This window comes from Centruroides vittatus, unplaced genomic scaffold (assembly GCF_030686945.1).
Source record: "Centruroides vittatus isolate TY-2023 unplaced genomic scaffold, ASM3068694v2 contig_717, whole genome shotgun sequence".
In the NCBI taxonomy this organism is placed as follows: Eukaryota; Metazoa; Arthropoda; class Arachnida; order Scorpiones; family Buthidae; genus Centruroides; species Centruroides vittatus.
Genome location: NW_027122456.1, coordinates 339621 through 359840, shown reverse-complemented (window position 1 = coordinate 359840; position 20220 = coordinate 339621). Strand labels below are relative to the sequence as shown.

Sequence of the window (20220 nt, the reverse complement as noted above, 5' to 3'; positions counted from 1 at the left end):
ATACTTTGTTGATGTTTGTCAGCGGTTACGAAGCAATTCGTTGATAGTTCATCCGCCCGATGTGCATTGAATTCGGTTGAAGATCGGGAGACATGAGGATGTTAATCACTTGGAATGGTTTATTATTAGTTTATAGTTTATATTTACATTTCTTGTCGGGTAAGATTTTTTATTATAAATCAAAAAAATTTTTATTCCATCGATTCTGTTGTTCGTAAAACGTCATGGCGCCGCTCAACGGGTAACTGGGTGGGTCGTCTGCCACCGATACTTTAAACAATGAAATATATAAAAATATCTTAAATTCTAATTAATGAATTAATATATTAAATTAAATTAAATTAAATTCTTTCGCAGTTTGTCAATTAAAGGGTGTGTTCGGTGTCACGTGTTAAGTTTAATTGTTTTCTATTTGTCAGTTTAAAATTATGTTATACACGTTTTCAGTTCGTGAATATAACAATAGTATTTCGAGTTTGTAACGTGAAGGGAAATATAATTTCCTATTAAATCTTAATAGGAAAGTTTTTGTCTTGATTTAGTTTATTTTTGGTAAATTCACTAACATAAGGTGGCTGGAGGGAACACGAGAATGAAAATAGGCCACCTCAATTTTAAACTTTGCCCCCTGCTGAAATATATTTGATTACAAAGTAGTAGTTGCTTCGTTATTGAATATATTTTATTATCTGTACTCCTATATTATTCAAAAAGATTAATTTTTGTAAATAAATTTTGGTAGAAGAAAATGGATGAATTACACAAAAATATGCTAAATTTAATATGGAAAGCTTCAAACAAGAAACTGATATTAATGGAGAATGAGAGAATTTATTAAATAATGGTTTTTGAATAATATAGGTGGTTTTGGACTGATACAATTGCATCTCTGAACGAGGCAGTTTGGACCTCGTGCCCGAAGGAGTAAAAAAGTCGGAGGAGTTGATGGTTTATGTGTGATCCTTTGTGAGGTATATTCCTTGAAAATCACCAATATCAAACATGCAATAGACTTAACAGAGCATATGCATGACTCCAATTAATCCCAAAAAGTAGTTGGTGCATTTTTCGTGTTTTAGTCACCTCCGGTAAAGCGGAAAACAGTTTATTTTTAGCAATGTCTCGAGAAATAGTTCAGAATTTTTTCACAAATTTAAAAGTGAAGGGCTTTAACTATCGTGCGAAGGTTGCGGCATACTTTATTATTAAATACTACTTGACCGGCCAACGGGTCGGTCAGAGAGCTCTCTTCAATACTTTTCTATAATAGTTTACTGGTACAAACTTCAGAAATGCAGTAGAGTTGATAATACACAGAAGTACATTGTTTGTTTTAAATTTGTCTAATTGTTTTTTTTTTTTTCTTGTGGCATACCATGTTGTCACCTACCAGTTGGGAATCACTAATATAGACTGGTCTTTGAAAATTCAATATAATTTTGCTATTAGTATATGTAAATTAAGAAATTAATTTATTAAGAAACATTTTTATTGGAAGCATAATTAAATAATTAACATTTGTGTTTGGAAGATTATACCCATATTTGGAAGAATATCCAGAGAAATAAAATAGCATAAAACTTAAAACTATTTCGATAATGTCACATGCCATAGTCTGATTGATCGGTACTGTAATTTTATCCATTAGGTTCAGGTTATTATTAGAACTAGAGAAACAATGTAAATAAATTATATTTCAAGCTTATAAATTTGTTGCAACAATTTGGAATCGCTAACAAATAAACATTTAGAATATGAAATACTGCAAGTAAACATATAAGTAAATTTAAAAAAATTTATAACAAAATTCTTGTAAACCTACAGAATAATAATGAGGCCATATTTTAAAGGATGCAACCAAATATATGTATGAGAGTACAAAATATTCTGGACTTAATCACATTTATTCAGCATAATTTAAGTAGAACAATTCTTGCTGACGTCGAGAGAACGTGTCAGCAAGAATTGATTTTAAAAATGTTTCGTCAACATGACAAAAAGTTTAATTGTTGACATTAACACACGATAACAACTTGAAATAATAAATCAGTCTGTAATTAACTTGAGAGTCCCAAACAGTGAATAATATATATTTATACACAAAAAACTAATATTTTAATTTAAAAATATCAATAACATATGATATTAATAGCAGATTTTTCTCTCTTCTCTACTTTCTAATCATTGTCATGAGTAATGATTTCGTATTCCTAAAATTGTCTTCCAATCCTTTACGAATCCATGAATTGCTTCGTTAGACCTGATCTAGATCCCACTGGTTTGTACCTCTTAGATGACAAAATCTTTTATTGTTATCGATGTATCATCACTTCTACCAAAACAAAATAAATTTTTATTTTAATAAAACATACATAATTGAATGAAATATTTAAAATAAATAAATAAATAACTTTTACAATCCAGTATCTATCAATTTTAATAAACATTTCTAGATACATTAGTAGCCATTGTCAGGTTTGAACTACAGTAGAGCATCGATTATCCGACTTAATTGGGGACTGGGGTTGGTCCGATAACCGAAAAGTATGAAAAAATACATTATTAGTATAGTGTATTAGGCTCGGTTTAAATACTAGCCTCCCTTTCATGGTCGAGCCAGTGCTGCCAGCTAAAACACGCAAAAATTTAACAAAAATAATATTAAAGTAGCCAAGACATAACCAAATATCGTAGCGCCACGTCACTAGCAGACATTTGAATTTGCCGACTAGAACGCGGTCGGTTAACCGATAAGTTGGATAATCAATGCTCTACTGTATTTGATATAAGTTTTGGAACATGTCAACTCCACGAAAGACAAAAAGAAACACTATATCAGTGCTAAACTGGTTAAACATTATTATAATTTTCAAGGGATATTAAGTAGTGAGCACCCCACAAAGGGGAACTGGTCGACTGTGTGATCAGGGTCAGAGATAAAAGCAACCACAGGAATCCAAATTATTGCTTTCTCTGCATTTGTTCAGTGGGAGAGAGACTCACAATAGCCAGTTGTTTTGCTGTTCTGATAGGAAGTAGTCTCATGTTCAATATGATGATCTCAGATTTCTGCCAACGAAAGCTTGCATACCAACTGGTCAAAAGCCAGGGCTTTAGTTACCCTCTTAGGCTCTTTGGTTTGGAGCAAGTGCTACCCAGATAAAAAGTCATGCTGTTCTTATTACCTACATACTTGAATTTTGTAAAGCTCATTCTAATTGTTCATTAGAAAAAAGTCATTTTTTTTCATTCTTAATGAGGTTGTAAGTAGTTGGTAATTGATTGTTGCTGCTTTGATTCTTTTGTCTTTGAAATGCTTAGAGCGGATTCTAGTAGCCTCCAGTTCCATAATGTTGATATTAAGGGAAGGCCTGTTTTTGTCGTGTTCTTTGTATTTTGAAAAATTTCGCACTGATGTCATTGGACCAGTTGTGGATAAGTTGGAGTGGAAAGACAAAAGATTTATCTATATAGGTAATTGGCTTGATTTTGGCAGGCATGTCAGCAGTTGTCAATGAGTATAGAAAAGCATGATGTATAAGAGAATAAATGGGTCAGTCTCTTTTTACTTAAAATGGTCATGAGTTTGAACTTGGATTTACAGCTGAAGAATTATAATTGGTTGTTTTGATTCATCTCCTTTGATTTCTGATATCAGTATTGAGATAATACATTGAAGTTTTGTGGACCTGGTCAATTTTCATGGAGAGAACTTATGTTTAAATTAATCTGTCAAACAAAACACGTGTCTTTTGGTTGTTCCAAACTACAAGGGGGATTGACATACTAAAAAAATTGCAATGATGTATTTGCTTAAAGCTCTAACAATCAGTGTCAGCAAACAGCAGACCTTGGCGAAACAATCAAACTGAAAGTATGAAGAATAGACAATGGTGTTTACATACTATGAAATTATTCAACTCCAGACCTTCATCATATAGAGCAAGTGTAGTAAGTGTGTATATGGCCTTAAGCTTCAAAGAAGTATGTAGGCTTTTATAATCAAACACTGTAAAAAGATTACTCCTTGATGCATTGAGCTGCTAAACTTGCTTGACTACAGTATATGAATTGTTGTTAACAAAAATTTTTGAGGTGACACTTCAGGAAAGATTCCAATTTCTCTTCCATTCCTACAGTTGGTGAAAAACTATTCTCTAAAACAGACTTGACAAGCCACCTAGTCTTAGTTTCTTTAGAAAGTCAAACAAGTCATGGAGGAACATGTTTTGTTGGTATTTGGAAAAAGAAGCAAAATGGAAGATCCTTAGAATTCTGAAAGCTTTAACTTTAATTGACATTGTTAAGTAGGACTCTTGGCTTAAATATTCTCTAAAGTACTCTCAATGTGTGATGATGATCTTTGAATAATAGCTGGTATTTTTTCTTTGTTGGATAATATAATAACCAAGTCCTTTTCATCTTTCCATTTCCTGACTTTTTAAGACACTGACCAAATTGCAGAAGCTGGACTTGCTGACAGGGAAGCAATCTTTTTCAGGTGGCCTAACTTGAAAATGTATATGTGTGTATATATATATATATATAGTTGTGCAAGACTGAATGGTTTGTTTTGTTAGGATACAGCAACACAATGCATGGGTGCTCTACTGATGAACTGGCTCCTATTTGGATGTTAGACATGTGAAGAAAGACTACAAAACATCATGTGGCCAGCTCATCGGTGAGGCGTAAACCCACAACCAACTATCAGGGTTCTGTGGTTTTATCCTCTCAGCCACTGGTGGATGCAAGATTGAATGGGAAAAAGTGACCATGGAACAGTATATTTCTTCTGGATAAAACAAATTTAATTCTAAATTAATATACATGGGAAAAGGTATTGAATTCATTTATTGGGTAAGGATGGACAAAGTTTACTATGATGGTTAATACAGACAAATAGTAACAATAATTTCTATAAATCTAACTACAACTAATCTAAACTACAAATCTTTTGATTGTAGTTTGTAACAAAGTAGTGTACATGGATGGTTTTTGGAAGCTTAACTCTCCGTTTGAAAAATTAAAAAATCAAATAAAAAATAATACAAAAAATGTAAATATAGAAGATACTACTCATAAGCTATGTGTAACACAATGGTAAGTATTTATGTATCTCAATGTAGAGAAGGCAAACCAGCTGCAAATTATAAACTTATGGAACCTCTGTCATATAAGTAGTCTGTTAAGTGGAACATTGTTGTGGCACATACCTGTACTCTATACTTTTATGATCAAATAATACTATTTGTTTTCATTTTAAATATATAATCATTATATTTGTCTTTAATCAAGTTATTTTAAAACTATAAATTATAAATGTGAAAATTTTCTATAGGTAGAAGCATTAAATGCTATCAGTGTAGTTCGGATCAGGATGGAAGTGGCGAAGACGTATGCGGTGCTTATTCTACTTTTGATCTTGAAAGAAATCAGCCAGTAGAATGTTTAGGTGAAGATGCTGTTACAACTGGTGTATTTTGCTTCAAAAGTATACAACAAAGTCCACGTGGTTTCATAAGTAAGTATTCACTAATAATTTTTTGGTTAATGTTACTTATGGTTCCAAAATGGTGGCTCGTCTCTGATTCCAGCAAATAGAAGAAAGGAAACAGTGGAGACGCACATTCTAACCTAACCTAACCTATTCTAATAAATTACCATAATTATTACCAACAAAATTATTTGAATAGGTTAGGTTAGAACGTGCATCCCCACTGTTTCCTTTCTTCTATTTGCTGGAATTAGAGACGAGCCGCCATTTTGGAACCATAGTTAACATTAACCAATTTTTTTTTTAATCATATTTTTATCAAATTACTAAAATATTTCATTTCTTGGAATATATATTTTTTACTATAAAGATAGGTTTTAATAAAACACAGGATGGTTAGAATTAAACTGATTGTACTCAGACACACATGGAGCTGAACCAAATTGAATGAACAGCACCACATTTTCCTCTTGTAGTGAAAATTTCAACTAATTTTTTTCCTGTAAATTTCCTCCCCGTGATCTGCACTGCACGTATATTGAGTTTCATTCGATTTGGTTCGGTACGGCTGGCTCCACGTGTGTCTGAGTATCAGTTTACCATTAATTTAATTCTAACCATTCTGTATAAGGAAGTGCTATATTTACTTGAATCTGATGAAGATAGATGACCTTCATCAGGTTTTAGTATCTCTGGAAATAAGGTGCATCTTAAAGTTTAATGCAATAATTAGCAATCTCTAGTGTTAGGCATCTCCCTTCTCTGTCACTAGAGATCATTTATTCAATTGTTATTTTTTAATAAATTTATCTAATATATATATAAATGAGGATGTTTGCCTGATTTTTTTGCTGTACACTTCTAGGCTGTTTGACTAATTTCTTCTGGCTGCAATTTCTTGTCAGAATATTTTCAATTCTTTTTAGTGGTGTCTTGCCCCTGTACTTCATGCTTTTAGGAATAGAGTCGTACTGGTTATCTATCTAACTCCGTTTAGGGGAAAAGTTTGAATCGAAGTAACGTGACTTCCAGTTTGTACCGGAAGTTCATATATGGTTAATCAGACCTCCTACTCCCCTAAACTTTCCAAATTTGATCTCAACTTTCATATATCTCATCCATTCTCGAGATTAAGGAAGGACGGTCAGACGCGGAATTTATAGGTTGCAGTTTTTTCAAATTGCAGCCCAATAATTTTCTGTAAATGCAATATTTACAAGAACATATTTCCCATGTAGTTTATACAATCTGTTGCAAAAATATAAACACTTAATCGTCACATAAAAGCAATTATACAAGATTTTATTTAAACAAGTCATACAAAGTCTTTCGGACATTAAAGTTAGCAACTTCCATCACATGCCGGGCCAACACAGCCTGGTATCACTTTTCAAATATTAACAGTAGACTGTATTAATTAGTAGTCGTTAATTGTCCTCTTTTCCAGGAGGAGGTCAATGACTACTTTTGGTCGAATTACGTGAACCCCCTTCCGCAACGGTCCCTTCTTTCTATTGGACCAGTGCTACAGTGGCATTCGAATAGAAAAATTACATAATACTAGGTTGCCAGAAAGCCCAAAATGTTTTAAATGGTTTTTTAGGGGGGCAAGTTTAAATATGTGGTGAAATAAGACTCAATCATTAACTGGTGTTAATTATGATTAACTCTTGAATAACAAACGTTTTCTTAAGATCCAGCTTATTTTGAATCGAAAAAAGCCCAAAGAAGAGTCCAGTAAGGGGTTACGAAAATGTTTGTTATTCAAGAGTTAATTGTAATTCACACCAGTTAATGGTCGACGTGAGTCTTATTTTATATTCATCCCGGTGTGTTGTGAAGATATGTATTAAATATGTGGTCCGTTTTTCACGAGATTTGATTGGTTGGCAGATTACCATTTGATATTTGGCTGCGAATGGTTGTTTCTTAGAGTTTTTTGTACCATCCAAGTAATGCAATAAATGTGACAACAATAGACTGAAATAACCAAACTCTTTATATGGTTTTTGTTTTAATGTTTATTATAATATAGTATATGATTTATATAACTACAAAGGGGATATTATGTAAGGGTTTATCACACCAAGTGGCCAATCTAACACATTTTAAAAATTTTCTTTCTCTAAAGAATTTTTAAAATGTGTTAGATTGGTTATTCGGTGTGATAAACACTTACGTAAGGTAACCTTTGTAGTTATATAAATCAAATAATATAATATAAAAGGGTTTGAAGTTCGAAATAATGTAATAATCGTAATATTTGTTGTTATTTTTTGCCCGGGCAACACGAGGCTCGTCTGCTAGTTAGATCAATAGTTATAACAATAACTATTTAGAGATCAACAACTGTGTTTTATATTAAATATTTGCAAAAACTATTTGCAATGATTATTAATTAATGGTAGAGATTATACTATATTAGAAAATTTAAATATATATAAAATCCCTTTGGTAAAAAACTACTCGAGTAATAGAATATTTTATATCGGTTCTATATTTATAAGATAAGTTATTAGACTCGCTTCGTAATCTAGGTCAAGTAGATGCAAAACTAGTGTATAAGGAAGAGTTTTGTTCTAGATTAGGTTAATGTCAAATGATTGAAGTCTTGTTTCTAGATTAATATTTTAACAGGAATACATTCATATTTCCTTGCATTCTGCTTTCCATTTTCCAGATTTATTGAATAATACGATTTGAATATAGATAAATCTATAGATTTATTCGAACATTTTCCTCTTAGTACAAGCAAATTTTTAAATTAAAATGAATTAAAAACGATTACATTCAAAATATTTATATATTAAGGAAAGCAAAAATCATTTTTTTTAGAAACATTTTTTGACTATTTTTGTCCAGCATTAGCAATTCAAATAGAAGTTCTAAAACAGTCTGAAAGCATTTCTAAATGGATGTTTCGGTTTCCTAAATTTAGCAGTTACTTTTCAAAATGGGCAAATAAGGTACAGAGTTCTTAGAAGCTTTCTAATTATGTAAATTTTACAATAATTAACACGCGTAAAATAAACTGCAATTTGTTATTTCGTGAACCCGAATTACAAAACAAAGCTCCCGACTTTTAATGCGCGTAGAAAAATTGGGCCTCCCGGAACTCGTCTCGTCGGTAAATCGCGATTGTCTCGTGCGAGTAAATTATCGACGTTCGTTTATAATTGTAACGGGTAACAGAAATCATAGCATAATTTTAGCTTCATGTATTGTTTTTATGTCAATGTAGGCACAGTTAATAACAGTAATAAAATGCAGTAAATAACGAAGACTAATTCTTAAAGTGACATTTTAATCTGTTACCTTAAACATTACAAATAAAGTCAACTGTTTATTGCCTTCGGATTTTACATTAGAACAATAGAGTACACATCGAGTAACATTCCTTACGTGAGAAAACGTCCTCCATGGAAGGCACGTCTCTTGTGGAATGAATAAATGTTTGTTGTGTTTTTGTTTTGTTTCCTGTATTTTCCTAGCAGAAGTTTTTGAACTAAATTTTCTTTTGCAAAATCCTTTTCTACATTCTTTGCATAGTCTGTTTACAAATTTTGGTGTGAGTTTGCTCGTTGGTTATAGCTACAGTGTGTGCACTGAATGGGGAAACTTTAATTATGCCCACCCTGTATATTAGTATTACTTCAAAATATTTAAAATAATGTAAATTTTATTATAATTTTCTAATATGATTTTACTGCAATCTACAAAGCAATGATGCATTATACAAAATCATATGTCGGAGGAAAGTTACATTAACATTTACATATGAAAGGGTCATCTCGTCGAATGCTAATTTGTTCTTAAAGTTTCGGAAAATGAACACAAAAATACAAATTTTCTTTGTTGACAAAGTACGCACGTGCCCACGCACTCGTATTTGCTTGCACGTGCACTCGTACTCTCAATAAAACATTTTTCTCAGGTAAATCAACATAAAATTTTATTGTTTAGATCGTAGTATAGAACAGAATCACAGTTTTGGCTTAAAAATAATCACTAAAATATATACAAAATATTACTAGATGCATACAGTGATGATGATTTGTTGATGCCACTGTTATCTTTTAAATAGTCAAGCAATAAAATTTGGTAAATTAGAAAATTGAAGGCTAATATAGAAACATTTCGGTCTTCTATGCATCTGTTGTCACCATCCGAATGCAATGCTAACAGAGTCGGCCTTTCTTTACAAGCTTTTCTGCCCGTACGTGTAAACTTCCAAACTATTTAAAAGTGTCTTTGGCATTGAAAACTTGTAAAAATTCTTCTTCTAAAAAGTTATTTTTTAAAATTCAGGACAGAATATATTATAGAATTGAGATGTACAGACAAGATTATATTGATACATACAATTCTTGTACATATCATCAGATCTTTGTTCCGCTCATTCGTCAAAACTGTATTGCATTTACTTTTCATACATATTTTATTCATTTAACTTTTATAAATAAATATATATATACATATAAAAGAACAGTGAATATGTATTCTTACTTTTCTCTTTTTACATCAGAGTTGAAGTAGAGTTATTAATGAATAAGTTCGAAACCTTATTTATTAATAACTACTTTTGGTTGTCTTAATTATCAGTATTATAGTAATGCATTATTATAATTAATATAACAAGTTAATGATATTAGTTTCCTGGCAGTTATATATAACAGGAAAAGTGTAGCAATCAGTTATAAAACAATTCCCAAGATTTTTACATTCTTGGACTCTGGACCTTGAAATCTCAAGAAATGCAAAAAAATTTGGGGGTTTTTCCTGTATGTATGGATGTTAGTGTGTGTGTGTGAGGCACAATTTTGTTCACCCACTCTGAAGCTTAATAACTCAATTAAAAGCATGCATTTTGTCGAAAATTTTTGAAATTTTGCAGGAATGTTTGCATATTAGGAGATCGACGCAATTAAATTCCGGGATTAAAAGTCGAGGAGGTGGAGAGATAGAGATCACGTGTCGTATCTCGAGTGGGGTCGGACGAAACGAAGATTCGTAATAGATCGCACCGCATACAATTTAAATATTTTTGTGGAGAAAGTTATGCAACTTGCTGATGGATTTTTTAAAATTGCTTTTGTGTTTCAGTATCCAAATAATGTAATCATTTCTCTTACAAGAAATCATATTATTAACACATAATTTCTGTATTTTTATGCAGTTTTTTAATATCGGGGTATAATTGACTTTTCTTTTAAGGCTTTCTTTTCTTGATTTAATATCTTTAACACATACTTGAAATGTTACTAAATAGGAATGATCATGAAATAAAAACATAATAGATTATCTGATTGATTTTTTTTTCTTAACAGATTGAAAATTTTTGGCATTTCTCCCGAGAGTGATCTCATTCTAATTTTTCTAAAATAAAAACACATGCTAACTACGGTAAACGTGGAAGATTACATAAAAATTCAGTTGCATTTATTAAAATTGATGTACGACATTGGGTTCTTTAGGCATTAACGATTAATGGGAGCGCGCTATTAAAAAAATACGTCGGCCGTGTGAAATTTGCTAGTAACAAACGTTGTCGTAAGCGCTTTAAAAGAACTTTTAGTTGTCAGTCTTTCAATGTTTCGTAGTGATTCCAAAGTACGTTTTATAAATTGAAACGTCAAATGAATCAAAGGAAATATCGTGAAATTTTTTGGCACTTGCAGCTGGAAACTTTTAACAGTATTTAGTTTGTTTGTAAAAGATGGAGAGAATGAAGTTTGATGTCTTGATGAATGAAAGAAATTGTTTTTCTATTAATTCTCAAAAAATTTCGATAAAAAAGTAAGTAAATAGAATAATGGATAATCATTTTGTTTATTTATTTGGCTATCAATATTGGTGTTTAGAAATTATTTAGAAAGAATTAATTGCATTAAAAGAGTGATGGATATTATAAAATATCAAAGAATTAAAAATTAATAACATATTTCTATGTATGATTTCACATAAAATAGTTTATATACTAGTTTTTTTATGCTCCGTACACGGATATAAAGTCTTCTATGTGTAGATTTAGAAGCCGAGGTTTCCTGTTACTTTTTTTCCAGACAGTTCGCTCTTGACAATTGTTTCTTGGTAATTCTTCCCCTGACATTTTCTCCAGATGTTTCTTCTCAAGACACTTCTTTCCCATCATTTCCCATTCGGCCAGACAGTTCGAACAGTTCTTTCCCAAACAATTTTTCCACAGTTTTAAAAAGCAATTTCTGTAATGTCGCTTTAGTCGGTAGTTTCTATTATTACGCTGGACGCTTACGTCCGGGGACGGGGAATCGGCAGTCAATTTTTTTAAAAATTGACTTTTGACTCCCATAAAAAGATTTGATTCCTCGACTCAGATTCCGACTCTCCGTTCTGCTTATGTCTGCATAATTCTCCTGCGGACAACTTTAAATTAAGACAAGTAAATTTCAGGGGATGAATTGCATACACAACTTACAAATGTAATCTCTAGAGAGAATATCGTTCATGTTAAAATGAGTCATTTCATTAGTTTTGTAAGTATAGAGCTGTTTTAGTAGTAGTATGCATATTTCAGTTCTTTCACATTTCATTGAACTAATTTATTATTATTTATAGTAAGACAAAAATATATATATGATAAAAATGTATCATACGTAGCAGATGTAACTGAGTATTTAATTTTATGCTCCGTTTGATACAGTGACGTTTCTGTGGCATTCGGCTTTTGCCGACAATTTATTAATAAGAAAAATTAAACAAATAACATTGTGAAAGATTATTTAGGGAAATAATAATATGAGGAAAAAATGTTTAAAGAAAAATATATGATAACAAACTATTTGGGGGAAGAATTATCTGGAGATGAACTGTAACACCCGAATAGGGGCCAGTTTCCCTTACAAGACCTCCCGGAAGGCATTTCCCTCGCGTAACAACGTGTACCAGAGAAGGCAATGGGGAATCACTCTGGTTGTAACTTCCCCCAGGATACACCTTGGTGCCTTACTAACCACTTTTAACCTGCGCCAGGTGCTCGTCGACGTCAGGATTTCTGATACGGCACGCAAGAGAGAGAGAACTGTTCAGAAGAAAATTGACTGGTCGCCAGATGAGGATGGCTAATTAAGTTAGTGGTAAATGTTTGCTTGTTTGTTAAACACTTACTGATATTAAAGGTTTAGTTTCACAGTTTATCCAGTTATTGCTTAAAATTAATTTTCAACATAGATATTAGTATTTTATTCATTATTAATGCACTTTGTTCATAGAAATTTTGCATAGCATTCATTCATTGACTTTACGAAAAAATTAATACCGGATTTTAAATGCTAAGCCTTTAGTTTTTTAATGAACAAGCATTTTCAGTTACATCAGTAGCTATCGTCGGGCTGAAATTTAGATGTTTAAGAACAAAAAATTCCAAGTTATAGAATTAGTTAAATTAAAAATATGATAAAATTAATGAATATAAAATACTAAAAATGCAATAAATTTAATGAATATAAAAGTGTACAATTACTCAATAAATAATAATTAAAATTAACAGTAACTTAACAAGTATAACAAATTTGTGTGTATGTAACTAAGAGTGATTTATACAGGTATAAAATACACCATGTATTGTGTGTCTGATAAATTGTTCGCATTCCTAAAGCACAGGAACACTTGTGTTCATATTTGTAAATTTTGATGATTTTACTATATATTTGGCAACTGCAGGGTCATTGTTCTCTTTGATGATCCCAATGGGACAACATGGCTTCATCTCACGAAGCCACGTTGTCCCACCGGGATGCTAAGGCTGCTAGTATGATTGAAAAGTTTATTCTCATATCATATTAATGATGTTTTATTCTAATAAATGCCAATTGGCAGTTTGTTTTATCATTATTTTCTCTGAGAAATAGTAATAGTCTCCTTTTGAATATGATGTCATACACTTCCCTATTGGTTATACTGTTGTATATATTTAGCATAAGAGATATAGCTTATCATTCTAAAGGCTTTACTGGGTACTCTAGACATTGATTCAGGCAAAGGATCATTGTAAAAGGAAATTAAACTATATTGTGTTTGTAGGAAACCATGATTTTTTGCAAGTTTTTGGATGATATGTAGAATGTTAGAGCGATGCCTGCCACACCTAACGAAACCGTGAAGGTGATTTTGTGTTTGAAAAGGATTTCTAGATATTTCAAGAACAAAAGCATAACGTTAAACCTAATGATGGCAGCTTATGTAGCTGAGAATGTTTGTTCATTACAGTTATAGAATTTTCTACATAAAAAATCTTTATAAAGAATATTTCAAAATGTTCAGTTTCATTTGAGTATGCTTAAGTAATATGCATTTTCTTCTAAGATCTTTGAAGTATATTAACATAAATTTGTAAAATAGAAGATTTCTGGATTTAAATTCTAATTTTTTTTAAAAAATATTTTACAATTGAATACAATTTTTATTTTAATCTTCATTTTTGGCAGTTTGCCTGAAGTGAATTCTAAATTTGTGATCTCAGTATTGATTACATTTTATATTAACTACTAGTCATTATGTGGATTTCTTGTTAAACTTCGTAAAATAAAAAAAGCCGAAAAGGTTACTGGAATAAAAATATTCTAATCAATGTAATAATTACAAAAATTATCTTTTTTGTTCATTTGTGTTTCTGTTGTGAAATTATTGAGAAAAGTGAAAATTTGCATTTTGAAGATACTTTTGTAAACTGAATTATAATTAACAAATGGTGAAGAATAACAAAACAAATGGTTCATTTGTTTTGATATTCTTCCACACACACACACACACACACACGTGCATACTTACACATATACACACATACACACCACTCTCTCAAAGGTTCATATTTGTGTGCGCGTTCATTTAAGTATCTGGACCAATGATGGAGTGAGGGGGATGCAAGAGGTGTATCATGTCCTGGGCACCACTCGCAGAGAGGCACCCAAATGGTTTCGGAGACAAATATGTGTGTTTCTGGAAGGAGGAGTGTCGTGCCCCGGGCATCGGTTATATTTGCTACGCCACTGATCTGGACACTCGTGTCATAGTATCTTTATAATTAGAGTACACACGGTGATATAATTATCAATATTATGTAGATCATTCTCTGGAAACACCGTATAGATCGGCAGTCGACGGCTTGTACGGTAGATTGGTACCAATTCTTTGATCACTATTTTGACTAGCATTAGTTAAACAATATTTATGTATGTATATATTATTTAAACTCTACAAATTTTATCTGTTTTACTTTGTGATGGCAATCTTTACAGACTTGTATGTCAAAATTTGAGATATTATATTGAAGTTTATGCATCATATATAAGAAGAGTACCAAAATTTAATATAAGATGCTTCTGAAAATACATGAAATGTAAAGTGGCATAGTTATTCAACCTATGTATTAAATACTATTAAACATTATGTAGTATATACATTATATACTACATAATGCAAACAGATTATTTTGTAGTATAATACGTTATGTTGTAAGTTAAACATTATAATACGAAATGAAATAATTTCGTTCGTTAAAAAATTTAGTAACAAGCAAAATTTATGTATTTATTATGTAATTTTTTTTCTGCTGCATGATTTAAGATTATTTTTATATAAATCATGTAATTAGTGTATTTCAATGTTTTGCAAGCAGCCTCTTTTATTAAATAACCTGTTTAAAGTTGGAAGGAGAATATTAACCGAGCAGTTTTCTTCGTATTGTCCGATTTGACATTGCCAAATCACAATAACAGTTCGTCGCTAACCTTACCACCAGTACACTGCTTGAAACAAAGTGATATATGTATGTATATCGACGATCTAGCTTATTATATAAGGACTTTTGTAATCCAACCTGGGATTGAATCCTTTGTAGTCCTTTAACAAATTCTTATTTATTTTCTTAATATATAATGTAATTAAAGTTTGAGTTACACGAATTGCTTGTGCGTGTATTGATTAAAAACACATTAGTTGTCTGCATGTTTCTGTAACGAAAATAAGAATTCTAATTAAACGTTAAGAAATTAAATGGATTTTTATCTTAATCTAGTTAAGTTAACCGATCGTTTAAAGCAGTAGCTGGTCCCAAACTTTTTGATTGGTGGGCCAAACTGCACATAAGTGGTTGGAGGAGGTCACAAACGTTCTGTATATTCCGTATGTCACGTATAGAAAAAAAAAATGTTCTAATTCTATCATTTATTGACAATGTGGCGAACATTTGTGGGCAGGATTTGGCCCGAGGCCGTAGTTTGGGCACCATTGGTTTAAAGCAGGGATGTCAAAGATACGGCCCGCCGGCCATGACAATTAGTTGCGGCCTGCGACATCAATTTAATAATGCTATTGAATATGTTTTTATTATTTTGATACCGTATAAAATGTGATATTTTGTACTTAAACAAACAACAATTTTGTTTATTAAGTATTAAACTCAATTATTGTTCTGATTTATTCATATTACATAAAGATGTTTATTTTATTTGATTTATTTTTGTGCTTAATTTCTTGTTTACGTTATGTTTTCTCTATTTCATCTTTTGAATTTCAAATTAAAGTACGTTCTTGGCAAGATCATTTATTGCATAATTCTCACCATTTTGCATATAAAATGCGTGTTTTCAACATATTAGTAAATTACAGTTTATGCCCGTATTTTGAGTATTGCCATCCTTATTTCCAAATTATTTTACACACCGGCTTCAGGCCTGTAAACTGGCCGAAAATGTTTGTTCTGTGATTAAAGTTATTGCTGGGAAACTAGAAATGATGATTTTTTTTTTCTATTTTATTGTGAAATCTCGGGTTATTAAAAAGGAATTTTCGAGTCGGCTTCTTTCGGGCTACTTTTTAGAAAAGTTTTGGCTACAAAGGCTAAAAACATCTGGCCCGCTGTCATACTCGAGACAAAAAATTGGCACTTAAGCAGTCTGAGTTTGACACCCCTGGTTTAAAGTGTTAAGAAAACAGTTTTCAAACTTACGATTGATATTCTTAATGTTTTAACATTGAAACATTGAGTGATAAAGCCGTAATAATTTCTCGCTCAAGGTTTCATTTAATATCTAAAGTACTTAAAATCGTAACGACGCTTCTTCCCGTCACGGGGAGGGGGAAATAGAAATGGCAGCGCTCAAACTCGACGAATTGTCGTGAAATTTTTATGGATATTCGGAATAATGGGGCAAAGTCCCTCTGGTATAATATAAATGTTAAGGGTTTGAAAATATTTAGCCTTAAAGTATTTGAAGTTAAGCAATTTATTTTGAGTAAAAATTATAAATTAATTACCGATTCAAATTTATTATTATTAAATTAACACAAATATAATTGCAGAACTTAAGGTTTATTAAATTGCAATGAAAGTTAGAATGTATTAAAGTGGTTAGACTTTATTGTTTTCTTTTCTTTTAAAACTGTTTGAGAATTTCTTTCTGTATTTTGTGCGCACTTTGAATTAAAAATTTACATTTTAGTTAATAATGTTAGAAGTGTAAATGAAAAATTTCAATTTAAATGAAAGAAGAGATTATGAACTCAATTACGAAGACAAATTCTCCCGAAAGTAGGAATAAATATGTTAACAAGTTTTGTTATTTCAAACAGGCCATAAAATAAATGTATAAAAATGTTTAATCAAGCGGAAATAATGTTTTTTTTACTAGTTAAAATGTTCTCAGATATTCGTAAAGCATACGAAATAATCGTGCAATCGGCTAAGCGTTGTCGTTCTAAACTTTAAGCATTGTTTAAGGATTTAAAATAAATGTAACTAATCATTTATCTATTGTCTATTATTTTGCTGTTAAATGTAATAGAATCTCAATTAGCTGATCTTAATTGATTTGACACATTTTGCTAATTTAAAATAAGGAATTAGTAATTAGGGGGTAAAAAGAGGATATTGTCGTCATAAATTTATTGCAAATTCTTCTAGATTGTCAAAAAGATTTGAATGAACTTCAATAATCAGTGACTATTTAAATATACAGGGTCTTCCAAAAACAATGCCATCATTTTAGATTATTGTAATTATTATCCAAGAACATTGTAATGTACATTAAAACATTGGAAAATTGTCCCAATTTCACATTCTCTCATTACAGTTTCTTTTAATGTGTATACCTCGCGTCTCATGCCACACGTCAGACTGATACTAAAATTCTTCCTATACTTGTTACGGCATATCTCTAGTCACTCCTGCAACGGCCACAATTGTCTCTCCTGCAGATTACGTACGGTATGTTGCACGGTGACAAGTGATTCCGACTTTGTGAATTTCAGAACACAGAACGTCTTTCCTATTGCGGACTCACATTTTTGTTTATGGCACTTCTACAGACAGTAGGTAATGAAATGTTTGAATGCAGATGGGAGGTGAAACTTGGACAGTTACTCTAACGATTGATGTACATTGCATACTTCTTAGATAATAATTAACGTAATTACAGTAATTTAAAATGGTAGCATTTCGAAGCTTGCCCGAAATGATCTTAATAATTTACAGTAATAAAGACTGGCGGAAAGCATCACTCTCTAATGCTTAGTTTTTGTATCTCAATTGAAAATACTTTAAAGGTGCAAATTTGGTACATGAAGAATGATTTCAGTGAATCAAAACATTACATATGAGAGAAGCAAGTTGTTCAAAAGTCAAGGACCACCTATAATAAAATCATAGCATTCTGCTTTAAACTGGACCAAGGAGTAACAGATAACGAAATGCCAAATATTAATAGATACTTACATGAAAAAATTTCATTATATGGAATGAGAAGTTCAATGCAATATAAAGTTTTATATGATGTTTTTGCTATTATTTCTTGGTATTTTTATTAAATTTCATTCCATGTGAAAGTGCATTTTTCAAATTATTGTGATTCTCTTATTGGTTATAACTTTCTATGATGTATATAATGATAACAATGGGTACATTCCTATATGTATCAGTCTCAGCCATAACTGATGCACTGCTGAATGGTTTATAAAATTTTACTGGAACATCTGGCAACCTAACTAGATGGCAGAAACAGTGCTACATTGGCATTTGCAGAATTCTTTTATTAAAACAACTGTGGTGGCAGCCATATTGCTTCATTAGAACCTGTTACATCCACAGCCCAATGTGCGCGATGTGCTTCAGTCACTGCACTGACGAACTTGCCGGTCTATATCGGAACACTGTTTAGTACATTGCGGTTCACCACAGTGCTGTTTGATGTATAATGGAATGCACCCAATGTTATGCAGCTTTTTATTCTTTGTAAGTCCTAATACACATCATAGTTATGGAGTTATTTTGATGTCGTCTTGATATTAAATTGAGATTTTACTTGGATTTTTCCTTTGCAAAGTGCATAATTTGATCTGTAGAGAAATGCTTTAAGAGTTAAATTAATAATACGGGAATGATTGAAGATTAAAGATCTTTTTAAATTATTTTTGTAAAGATCAAAGACCTAAAAATGATTTTTATTCTTTTTACAGAGGACGGAAGATGGCGCACGGTAATTCGACGGTGCGCTTCCTCGTCTCCTCGAGGTGTGAACTGGGGATGTGACTGGGGTTACAAAGAAAACGGTGTGTACTGGGAAGAATGCTATTGTACGAAAGACGGCTGTAACGGCGCCGAATCAAGAACTGTCTCTCTCGGCGTCGTCTTGACTCTCTTGAGTGCATCCATTTTGGCGGCACTGTTTTCTGTATAGTATTCGGAACGACGAACTCAGATAAGTTAAATTTGTACCGAATGTGAATATACAATCATAGTTATAACAATTGTTTGAGAAGAATTTTATTTTTCGGTAAATTTATTTTTATATATTCAAAAGAAAAGTGAGGCACGCGACCTGTTAAAATGCAAGATCGAGTTTTCGATCGAATGCAAAGATGTGATATTAGGATTTTGGTCAGATTTTGTGTGATCTGTTTGAAAGTTATTATATATTGTATGTGCATGTGTTTGTTATAGAATGTAAAGATAGTTCTATATAAGAACTTATGCAAGAATTGTTTCATTATTATTATTATTATTTTTTTTTATTATTATTAAAATATTATATTTAGAATGAAAAATTAAATTTTTCAGAAAAATTATGCATAATATTTTAGTCAGATTGAAAATATTTGTGAAAATCATTTTATTCTTTTGTCAAATCCACGACTTATTTAAAAAATATCATCATATAATTTATATATAATGATAAAAAAAATCTCACATTTCATACATTGTTCATTCATTAATTATATATTATATTATACATAAGCCTGCGTCAGTTTTCTTTTCGAAATTTTGTATTGTGTTTTGTTGCAGTTAATTAGAAAATTATGTGTTTCGAGTAGCGAAATCTGTTGTTAGTAGATTAAAAGAAAAGTTTTTACAGTTAAATGAAGTGTAAACAAAAACATTCCATAATTATTTTTTCATTTTTTTCAAAGTAAATTTTAATAACAGATGTATTTGTATATGGAATCTCAAGGAAATTTATAATAAAATTTTTTGAATTTGATACAAATTGAGTTTGAAAGATTTATTTAAAAGAGGTGTAAAGTTCCAGACTAGTCTGAGATTACGGTCGACGACGCTTATTTTATTAAACAAGGGAAACGTTCCGCTCAAATATCCGACCGTCTTTGGCTTAGAACTATCTTAGAAGCGGGACCGCACCTATACTTGATAAACTATAAAACGGAGGTGGGCAAACAAGAGTTCGGCGGGAGTC

At 31.3% G+C, this 20220-nt stretch overlaps 1 protein-coding gene across 1 annotated transcript; it reads left to right on the top strand.

Annotated features, from left to right (window-relative positions):
* The first annotated feature begins 2 nt into the window (after nucleotides 1-2).
* LOC136980647 (uncharacterized) lies at nucleotides 3-20013 on the top strand. The gene is made up of 3 exons (XM_067276787.1): nucleotides 3-159; nucleotides 5342-5524; nucleotides 18986-20013. Exons 1-3 carry the CDS (start codon nucleotides 93-95, stop codon nucleotides 19204-19206), a joined length of 471 nt encoding a protein of 156 aa, XP_067132888.1. The 5' UTR covers nucleotides 3-92; the 3' UTR covers nucleotides 19207-20013.
* Nucleotides 20014-20220: the final 207 nt, after the last annotated feature.